The 12,192-nt window shown below is 46.4% G+C and overlaps 1 protein-coding gene across 2 annotated transcripts in view; it reads right to left on the bottom strand.

Annotated features, from left to right (window-relative positions):
- The window catches only part of LOC133569059 (actin-binding protein WASF3-like), a 21,118-nt gene extending 14,634 nt beyond the window's left edge, over positions 1-6,484 (bottom strand). For both annotated transcript variants that reach the window (XM_061921189.1, XM_061921190.1), the window contains exon 1: positions 6,295-6,484. In XM_061921189.1, coding sequence (XP_061777173.1) covers positions 6,295-6,427 — 133 coding nt within the window. In that variant the 5' untranslated portion in view covers positions 6,428-6,484. The remainder of the gene's footprint in view (positions 1-6,294) is intronic.
- Between the last annotated feature and the right edge of the window lie 5,708 nt (positions 6,485-12,192).

Here is a 12,192-nt window from a genome sequence, read left to right as displayed (position 1 = left end):
CTACAGGGAGTGAAGCACATCACCAGCTACAGGGAGTGAAGCACATCACCAGCTACAGGGAGTGAAGCACATCACCAGCTACAGGGAGTGAAGCACATCACCAGCTACAGGGAGTGAAGCACATCACCAGCTACAGGGAGTGAAGCACATCACCAGCTACAGGGAGTGAAGCACATCACCAGCTACAGGGGGTGAAGCACATCACCAGCTACAGGGGGTGAAGCACATCACCAGCTACAGGGGGTGAAGCACATCACCAGCTACAGGGAGTGAAGCACATCACCAGCTACAGGGGGTGAAGCACATCACCAGCTACAGGGGGTGAAGCACATCACCAGCTACAGGGAGTGAAGCACATCACCAGCTACAGGGGGTGAAACACATCACCAGCTACAGGGAGTGAAGCACATCACCAGCTACAGGGAGTGAAGCACATCACCAGCTACAGGGAGTGAAGCACATCACCAGCTACAGGGAGTGAAGCACATCACCAGCTACAGGGAGTGAAGCACATCACCAGCTACAGGGGGTGAAACACATCACCAGCTACAGGGAGTGAAGCACATCACCAGCTACAGGGAGTGAAGCACATCACCAGCTACAGGGAGTGAAGCACATCACCAGCTACAGGGGGTGAAGCACATCACCAGCTACAGGGGGTGAAGCACATCACCAGCTACAGGGGGTGAAGCACATCACCAGCTACAGGGGGTGAAGCACATCACCAGCTACAGGGAGTGAAGCACATCACCAGCTACAGGGGGTGAAGCACATCACCAGCTACAGGGGGTGAAGCACATCACCAGCTACAGGGAGTGAAGCACATCACCAGCTACAGGGGGTGAAACACATCACCAGCTACAGGGAGTGAAGCACATCACCAGCTACAGGGAGTGAAGCACATCACCAGCTACAGGGAGTGAAGCACATCACCAGCTACAGGGGGTGAAACACATCACCAGCTACAGGGAGTGAAGCACATCACCAGCTACAGGGGGTGAAGCACATCACCAGCTACAGGGAGTGAAGCACATCACCAGCTACAGGGAGTGAAGCACATCACCAGCTACAGGGAGTGAAGCACATCACCAGCTACAGGGAGTGAAGCACATCACCAGCTACAGGGAGTGAAGCACATCACCAGCTACAGGGGGTGAAACACATCACCAGCTACAGGGAGTGAAGCACATCACCAGCTACAGGGAGTGAAGCACATCACCAGCTACAGGGAGTGAAGCACATCACCAGCTACAGGGAGTGAAGCACATCACCAGCTACAGGGGGTGAAGCACATCACCAGCTACAGGGGGTGAAGCACATCACCAGCTACAGGGGGTGAAGCACATCACCAGCTACAGGGAGTGAAGCACATCACCAGCTACAGGGGGTGAAGCACATCACCAGCTACAGGGGGTGAAGCACATCACCAGCTACAGGGAGTGAAGCACATCACCAGCTACAGGGGGTGAAACACATCACCAGCTACAGGGAGTGAAGCACATCACCAGCTACAGGGAGTGAAGCACATCACCAGCTACAGGGAGTGAAGCACATCACCAGCTACAGGGAGTGAAGCACATCACCAGCTACAGGGAGTGAAGCACATCACCAGCTACAGGGGGTGAAACACATCACCAGCTACAGGGAGTGAAGCACATCACCAGCTACAGGGAGTGAAGCACATCACCAGCTACAGGGAGTGAAGCACATCACCAGCTACAGGGGGTGAAGCACATCACCAGCTACAGGGGGTGAAGCACATCACCAGCTACAGGGGGTGAAGCACATCACCAGCTACAGGGGGTGAAGCACATCACCAGCTACAGGGAGTGAAGCACATCACCAGCTACAGGGGGTGAAGCACATCACCAGCTACAGGGGGTGAAGCACATCACCAGCTACAGGGAGTGAAGCACATCACCAGCTACAGGGGGTGAAACACATCACCAGCTACAGGGAGTGAAGCACATCACCAGCTACAGGGAGTGAAGCACATCACCAGCTACAGGGAGTGAAGCACATCACCAGCTACAGGGGGTGAAACACATCACCAGCTACAGGGAGTGAAGCACATCACCAGCTACAGGGGGTGAAGCACATCACCAGCTACAGGGAGTGAAGCACATCACCAGCTACAGGGAGTGAAGCACATCACCAGCTACAGGGAGTGAAGCACATCACCAGCTACAGGGAGTGAAGCACATCACCAGCTACAGGGAGTGAAGCACATCACCAGCTACAGGGGGTGAAACACATCACCAGCTACAGGGAGTGAAGCACATCACCAGCTACAGGGAGTGAAGCACATCACCAGCTACAGGGAGTGAAGCACATCACCAGCTACAGGGGGTGAAGCACATCACCAGCTACAGGGGGTGAAGCACATCACCAGCTACAGGGGGTGAAGCACATCACCAGCTACAGGGGGTGAAGCACATCACCAGCTACAGGGAGTGAAGCACATCACCAGCTACAGGGGGTGAAACACATCACCAGCTACAGGGAGTGAAGCACATCACCAGCTACAGGGAGTGAAGCACATCACCAGCTACAGGGAGTGAAGCACATCACCAGCTACAGGGAGTGAAGCACATCACCAGCTACAGGGAGTGAAGCACATCACCAGCTACAGGGGGTGAAACACATCACCAGCTACAGGGAGTGAAGCACATCACCAGCTACAGGGAGTGAAGCACATCACCAGCTACAGGGAGTGAAGCACATCACCAGCTACAGGGAGTGAAGCACATCACCAGCTACAGGGAGTGAAGCACATCACCAGCTACAGGGAGTGAAGCACATCACCAGCTACAGGGGGTGAAGCACATCACCAGCTACAGGGGGTGAAGCACATCACCAGCTACAGGGGGTGAAGCACATCACCAGCTACAGGGGGTGAAGCACATCACCAGCTACAGGGGGTGAAGCACATCACCAGCTACAGGGAGTGAAGCACATCACCAGCTACAGGGAGTGAAGCACATCACCAGCTACAGGGGGTGAAGCACATCACCAGCTACAGGGGGTGAAGCACATCACCAGCTACAGGGGGTGAAGCACATCACCAGCTACAGGGGGTGAAGCACATCACCAGCTACAGGGGGTGAAGCACATCACCAGCTACAGGGGGTGAAACACATCACCAGCTACAGGGGGTGAAGCACATCACCAGCTACAGGGGGTGAAACACATCACCAGCTACAGGGAGTGAAGCACATCACCAGCTACAGGGGGTGAAGCACATCACCAGCTACAGGGGGTGAAGCACATCACCAGCTACAGGGAGTGAAGCACATCACCAGCTACAGGGGGTGAAACACATCACCAGCTACAGGGAGTGAAGCACATCACCAGCTACAGGGGGTGAAGCACATCACCAGCTACAGGGGGTGAAGCACATCACCAGCTACAGGGAGTGAAGCACATCACCAGCTACAGGGAGTGAAGCACATCACCAGCTACAGGGGGTGAAACACATCACCAGCTACAGGGAGTGAAGCACATCACCAGCTACAGGGAGTGAAGCACATCACCAGCTACAGGGAGTGAAGCACATCACCAGCTACAGGGGGTGAAGCACATCACCAGCTACAGGGGGTGAAGCACATCACCAGCTACAGGGAGTGAAGCACATCACCAGCTACAGGGAGTGAAGCACATCACCAGCTACAGGGAGTGAAGCACATCACCAGCTACAGGGAGTGAAGCACATCACCAGCTACAGGGAGTGAAGCACATCACCAGCTACAGGGGGTGAAGCACATCACCAGCTACAGGGGGTGAAGCACATCACCAGCTACAGGGGGTGAAGCACATCACCAGCTACAGGGGGTGAAGCACATCACCAGCTACAGGGGGTGAAGCACATCACCAGCTACAGGGGGTGAAGCACATCACCAGCTACAAATCCAACAGCCTCGCTGTGGCTGACGGAGACACCTCGCTGGCGGGGGAACTGAACATCTTCTTCGCTCGCTTCGAGGTGAAGCAACCACATCCAGCCACATCACAACTCTCAACCCGTGACAACGTCCTCATGTTGAAGGAACATGAGGTGCAGCACACACTAAGGAGTGTGAACCCAAGGAAAGCTGCTGGACCGGATGGCGTACCTGGACGTGTACTAAAGACCTGTGCCGACCAGCTGGCTGTTGTCTTCACCAGGATTGTCAACCAGTCCTTGTCCCAGTACATCGTCCCACCCTGTCTAAAGGACTCTGTTATTGTCCCACTTTCAATAAAACTGCAGTACACAGCCTGAATGATTAGCGTCCAGTGGCACTTACACCAATCATTATGAAGTGCTTTGAAACTCTGGTTCGGGGGCACATCAACTCAAATCTGCCACCTGCATTGGACTCCCACCAGTTTGCGTACAGGGCAAACAGATCTACAGAGGATGCTATCACAACAGCCCTCCATACTGCTCTGAGCCACCTAGAGCAGCGGGGGAGCTATGCAAGGTTACTTTTTGTTGATTTTAACTCTGCGTTCAACACCATCATCCCCCACAGTCTGGTGCCCAAACTGTCGAGGCTGGGACTGTCTTCCTCCATCTGCCACTGGATCCTGGACTTCCTGACAAACCGCTCTCAGAGGGTGAGAGTAGGCTCCTACCTCTCAGTATCAGCACCGGCTCCCCCCAGGGCTGCGTGCTAAGCCCCCTACTCTACACTCATGACTACACCCCTGCTCATGCCAGCAATACCACCATTACATTTGCAGACAACACCACAGTAGTTGGACGCATTTCTGAGAGGGATGAGTCTGCCTGGGTGGTGCAGGGAAAACAACTTGGTCCTTAACACCACCAAGACGAAGGAGCTGATCATGGATTTTCGGAAGAAAAAAACAATAAACATCCAACCACTGTACATAAATGGGGTTATGTGGAAAAGGTCTCTAACTTCAGGTTCCTGGTCATCCAGATCAAGGGAGACCTGTCGTGGAGTATGAACACCTCAGTGACCATCAAAAAGGCACAGCAAAGACTTTACTTTCTGAGACTCCTCAAAAAGAACAATCTGTCTCAAAAACTGCTTGTGTCCTTCTATCGCTGCTCAATAGAGAGTGTGCTGTCATACTGCATGTGTGTGGTACGCCAGCTGCACGGTGGCAGAGAGAAATGCACTTCAGAGGGTCATAATAACTGCCATGAAGATCACTGGCTGCTCTCTCCCCTCCCTACATGAACTGTACAGTGCCAGGTGCCTCAAAAAGGCCCAAAACATCATAAAGGACCCATCTCACCCTGGACATAAACTTTTTGAACTGATGCCCTCATGCAGGAGATCATCATCATCATTATCATCATCATTATCAGCCGTTGTCTGTCCACTGCTGGACAAAAGCCTCAGCATGTTTCTGCCATAGTGAACGATCTTGGCGTACTTTTCATGCTGGTTATTAGCCTACACCTTCCACGCTGGCTTGGTGCGGGTTGGAAGGGGTATTTTATATCAGAGATCCTTCTCCTAGACTAATTGCCTTACTGGGCTGATGAACTTAGTCTGTCATGCAGGAGATACAGGACAATAAAATGCCCGACAAACCGTTTTAAAAACACTTTTTACCCGAGAGCAATAGTATCACTGAACACAAGATAACAATAATGACTGTGCATGTTCAATGACAATAAAGATATATTCTATTCTATATTCTATTCCACACACACACACACACACACACACACACACACACACACACACACACACACACACACACACACACACACACACACACACACACACACACACACACACACAGCTGTCTGATTTTGGCAGACTCATGACCCAGGGAGGGGGTGGGGGGTGTAACCATAACAACGGACCAGATCAATGGCAGCCCCAGAAACTATGTGACCATTCTGTGAGCTGGACTAGATTCACACTGCTGGTTTACCATGAACTGATGAAGGTGGACCCCGACTTAAACAAGTTTCAAAACTTATTGGGGTGTTACCATTTAGTGCTCAATTGTAGAGAATATGTACTGTACTGTGCAATCTACTAATAAAATATGTACTGTACTGTGCAATCTACTAATATAAGTCCCAATCAATCAACATGTAGACCTTAGTACATGTTGTGGTCACATGTAGACCTTAGTACATGTTGTGGTCACATGTAGACCTTAGTACATGTTGTGGTCACATGTAGACCTTAGTACATGTTGTGGTCACATGTAGACCTTAGTACATGTTGTGGTCACACGTAGACCTCACATGTATCTGACACTTGTAAGGTGTGTGTGTGTGAGTGTGTGTGTGTGTGTGTGTGTGTGTGTGTGTCTCACTGAGGCTGCTGAGCTGGCGGATGATGGCAGACAGAGTGTTGTTCATCACACACTCCAGCTCACTGCCGATGCCCTCAGGAAGTTCTCCCCGGCAGAGGTGACGCGGGTGGATGTTCCTCTTGACCAGCGGCATGGTGACACCTCACACTGTCCACTGCACCACTTGCTCTTCACAGGAGGAGAGAGGAGAAGAAGACATGATGACACACAGGAAGAGAAGATTCATGTTAGCACTAGCCAGATGTTAGCATAACAGCTAATCTCAGGTTAGCTTGTCAACTACTACAAGAATACTCAGATTGGAGTACATGGTCACAGTAAAAGTACACTATTACTCAGATTGGAGTACATAGTCACAGTAAAAGTACACTATTACTCAGATTGGAGTACATGGTCACAGTAAAAGTACACTATTACTCAGATTGGAGTACATGGTCACAGTAAAAGTACACTATTACTCAGATTGGAGTACATGGTCACAGTAAAAGTACACTATTACTCAGATTGGAGTACATGGTCACAGTAAAAGTACACTATTACTCAGATTGGAGTACATGGTCACAGTAAAAGTACACTATTACTCAGATTGGAGTACATGGTCACAGTAAAAGTACACTATTACTCAGATTGGAGTACATGGTCACAGTAAAAGTACAATGATACTCAGATTGGAGTACATGGTCACAGTAAAAGTACACTATTACTCAGATTGGAGTACATGGTCACAGTAAAAGTACAATGATACTCAGATTGGAGTACATGGTCACAGTAAAAGTACAATGATACTCAGATTGGAGTACATGGTCACAGTAAAAGTACACTATTACTCAGATTGGAGTACATGGTCACAGTAAAAGTACACTATTACTCAGATTGGAGTACATAGTCACAGTAAAAGTACACTATTACTCAGATTGGAGTACATGGTCACAGTAAAAGTACACTATTACTCAGATTGGAGTACATGGTCATAGTAAAAGTACAATGATACTCAGATTGGAGTACATGGTCACAGTAAAAGTACACTATTACTCAGATTGGAGTACATGGTCACAGTAAAAGTACACTATTACTCAGATTGGAGTACATAGTCAGAGTAAAAGTACACTATTACTCAGATTGGAGTACATGGTCACAGTAAAAGTACACTATTACTCAGATTGGAGTACATAGTCACAGTAAAAGTACACTATTACTCAGATTGGAGTACATGGTCACAGTAAAAGTACACTATTACTCAGATTGGAGTACATGGTCACAGTAAAAGTACAATGATACTCAGATTGGAGTACATGGTCACAGTAAAAGTACACTATTACTCAGATTGGAGTACATGGTCACAGTAAAAGTACACTATTACTCAGATTGGAGTACATGGTCACAGTAAAAGTACAATGATACTCAGATTGGAGTACATGGTCACAGTAAAAGTACACTATTACTCAGATTGGAGTACATGGTCACAGTAAAAGTACAATGATACTCAGATTGGAGTACATGGTCACAGTAAAAGTACAATGATACTCAGATTGGAGTACATGGTCACAGTAAAAGTACAATGATACTCAGATTGGAGTACATGGTCACAGTAAAAGTACACTATTACTCAGATTGGAGTACATGGTCACAGTAAAAGTACAATGATACTCAGATTGGAGTACATGGTCACAGTAAAAGTACACTATTACTCAGATTGGAGTACATGGTCACAGTAAAAGTACACTATTACTCAGATTGGAGTACATGGTCACAGTAAAAGTACACTATTACTCAGATTGGAGTACATGGTCACAGTAAAAGTACAATGATACCAAACATAAACTGACTCTACAAGAGTGGCCATCTTATCAACATCCTGCTTCCTATTTTTGCAGCCTGTGTCCTGTTTCCTGTTTCCTGGTCCCGCCCGCCTCACTTCGGTTCCTTCCTGTCCAAACACGGTTTGGGGATTAAAGACCAAGGAGCAGGAGGACGCAGGACGGACCTTGACCCCACAAAGCTGCTCGTAGTAGGAACACGTTATATCTCAAACAGTGGCCTGCTTTATCAGTATCATGCTTTATCAGTGTCATGCTTCCCAAAGCTGTGCACCACAGATCCTGCTGGTTGTAGACACTAATGCTGACTTGCTGTTGTTCACTATCAGATGATTGAAGTCAGTCAAACAATGTTAATAATTGTAATAAAGTTACTGTGATGATGTCTCCATGCACTTGGAATCTCTTTGGTGGCACGAGGTTAATGAAGTTGAACTTATTATTGATCTACATACTTGTTATTCATCCTGTGCAGAGGTGTACTTAGTACACTTTTATATGAAGGTTGTTATTGTTGTGGACTATCTTGTACCCAACTGATCCTGTTCCAGATGAAGGTTGTTATTGTTGTGAACTATCTTGTGACCCGACTAATACTGTTCCAGATGAAGGTTGTTATTGTTGTGGACTATCTTGTACCCGACTAATACTGTTCCAGGTTGTATTGAGACTGGCATATGTGAGATACGAAGGGTCCTCCCCAGCTGCACAGCCCTCCTTCCAAAAATCTAGTTTGCAATCGCATAATCCAGGTGTGTTAGTCCCACTTTTCAAAGACCGAACACGATCAAATGAAAGTGTTTCCATGGGTTGTAGGAGGCTTAATTAGAGCCAAACTATTGGAGAGACTAATTTAGTGCATGGACACATAGTGATCAGACTAATTTAGTGCATGGACACGTAGTGATCAGACTAATTTAGTGCATGGACACATAGTGATCAGACTAATTTAGTGCATGGACACATAGTGATCAGACTAATTTAGTGCATGGACACGTAGTGATCTGACTAATTTAGTGCATGGACACGTAGTGATCAGACTAATTTAGTGCATGGACACATAGTGATCAGACTAATTTAGTGCATGGACACGTAGTGATCAGACTAATTTAGTGCATGGACACATAGTGATCAGACTAATTTAGTGCATGGACACGTAGTGATCAGACTAATTTAGTGCATGGACACATAGTGATCTGACTAATTTAGTGCATGGACACATAGTGATCAGACTAATTTAGTGCATGGACACATAGTGATCAGACTAATTTAGTGCATGGACACGTAGTGATCAGACTAATTTAGTGCATGGACACAGTGATCAGACTAATTTAGTGCATGGACACGTAGTGATCAGACTAATTTAGTGCATGGACACATAGTGATCAGACTAATTTAGTGCATGGACACGTAGTGATCAGACTAATTTAGTGCATGGACACATAGTGATCTGACTAATTTAGTGCATGGACACGTAGTGATCAGACTAATTTAGTGCATGGACACATAGTGATCAGACTAATTTAGTGCATGGACACGTAGTGATCAGACTAATTTAGTGCATGGACACGTAGTGATCAGACTAATTTAGTGCATGGACACATAGTGATCAGACTAATTTAGTGCATGGACACGTAGTGATCAGACTAATTTAGTGCATGGACACGTAGTGATCAGACTAATTTAGTGCATGGACACGTAGTGATCAGACTAATTTAGTGCATGGGCACGTAGTGATCAGACTAATTTAGTGCATGGACACATAGTGATCAGACTAATTTAGTGCATGGACACGTAGTGATCAGACTAATTTAGTGCATGGACACATAGTGATCAGACTAATTTAGTGCATGGACACGTAGTGATCAGACTAATTTAGTGCATGGACACGTAGTGATCAGACTAATTTAGTGCATGGACACATAGTGATCAGACTAATTTAGTGCATGGACACGTAGTGATCAGACTAATTTAGTGCATGGGCACGTAGTGATCAGACTAATTTAGTGCATGGACACGTAGTGATCAGACTAATTTAGTGCATGGGCACGTAGTGATCAGACTAATTTAGTGCATGGGCACGTAGTGATCAGACTAATTTAGTGCATGGACACGTAGTGATCAGACTAATTTAGTGCATGGACACGTAGTGATCAGACTAATTTAGTGCATGGACACGTAGTGATCAGACTAATTTAGTGCATGGGCACGTAGTGATCAGACTAATTTAGTGCATGGACACGTAGTGATCAGACTAATTTAGTGCATGGACACGTAGTGATCAGACTAATTTAGTGCATGGACATGTAGTGATCAGACTAATTTAGTGCATGGACACGTAGTGATCAGACTAATTTAGTGCATGGACATGTAGTGATCAGACTAATTTAGTGCATGGACACGTAGTGATCAGACTAATTTAGTGCATGGACACGTAGTGATCAGACTAATTTAGTGCATGGACACGTAGTGATCAGACTAATTTAGTGCATGGACACGTAGTGATCAGACTAATTTAGTGCATGGACACGTAGTGATCAGACTAATTTAGTGCATGGACACGTAGTGATCAGACTAATTTAGTGCATGGACACGTAGTGATCAGACTAATTTAGTGCATGGACACGTAGTGATCAGACTAATTTAGTGCATGGACACGTAGTGATCAGACTAATTTAGTGCATGGCACGTAGTGATCAGACTAATTTAGTGCATGGACACGTAGTGATCAGACTAATTTAGTGCATGGACACGTAGTGATCAGACTAATTTAGTGCATGGACACGTAGTGATCAGACTAATTTAGTGCATGGACACGTAGTGATCAGACTAATTTAGTGCATGGACACGTAGTGATCAGACTAATTTAGTGCATGGACACGTAGTGATCAGACTAATTTAGTGCATGGACACGTAGTGATCAGACTAATTTAGTGCATGGACACGTAGTGATCAGACTAATTTAGTGCATGGACACGTAGTGATCAGACTAATTTAGTGCATGGACACGTAGTGATCAGACTAATTTAGTGCATGGACACGTAGTGATCAGACTAATTTAGTGCATGGACACGTAGTGATCAGACTAATTTAGTGCATGGACACGTAGTGATCAGACTAATTTAGTGCATGGACACGTAGTGATCAGACTAATTTAGTGCATGGACACGTAGTGATCAGACTAATTTAGTGCATGGACACGTAGTGATCAGACTAATTTAGTGCATGGACACGTAGTGATCAGACTAATTTAGTGCATGGACACGTAGTGATCAGACTAATTTAGTGCATGGACACGTAGTGATCAGACTAATTTAGTGCATGGACACGTAGTGATCAGACTAATTTAGTGCATGGACACGTAGTGATCAGACTAATTTAGTGCATGGACACGTAGTGATCAGACTAATTTAGTGCATGGACACGTAGTGATCAGACTAATTTAGTGCATGGACACGTAGTGATCAGACTAATTTAGTGCATGGACACGTAGTGATCAGACTAATTTAGTGCATGGACACGTAGTGATCAGACTAATTTAGTGCATGGACACGTAGTGATCAGACTAATTTAGTGCATGGACACGTAGTGATCAGACTAATTTAGTGCATGGACACGTAGTGATCAGACTAATTTAGTGCATGGACACGTAGTGATCAGACTAATTTAGTGCATGGACACGTAGTGATCAGACTAATTTAGTGCATGGACACGTAGTGATCAGACTAATTTAGTGCATGGACACGTAGTGATCAGACTAATTTAGTGCATGGACACGTAGTGATCAGACTAATTTAGTGCATGGACACGTAGTGATCAGACTAATTTAGTGCATGGACACGTAGTGATCAGACTAATTTAGTGCATGGACACGTAGTGATCAGACTAATTTAGTGCATGGACACGTAGTGATCAGACTAATTTAGTGCATGGACACGTAGTGATCAGACTAATTTAGTGCATGGACACGTAGTGATCAGACTAATTTAGTGCATGGACACGTAGTGATCAGACTAATTTAGTGCATGGACACGTAGTGATCAGACTAATTTAGTGCATGGACACGTAGTGATCAGACTAA

This window comes from Nerophis ophidion, linkage group LG15 (genome assembly GCF_033978795.1).
Source record: "Nerophis ophidion isolate RoL-2023_Sa linkage group LG15, RoL_Noph_v1.0, whole genome shotgun sequence".
NCBI classification, from domain to species: Eukaryota; Metazoa; Chordata; class Actinopteri; order Syngnathiformes; family Syngnathidae; genus Nerophis; species Nerophis ophidion.
The sequence above is the reverse complement of the archived record's forward strand: the minus strand, read 5'-3'. Positions and strand labels throughout refer to the sequence as shown.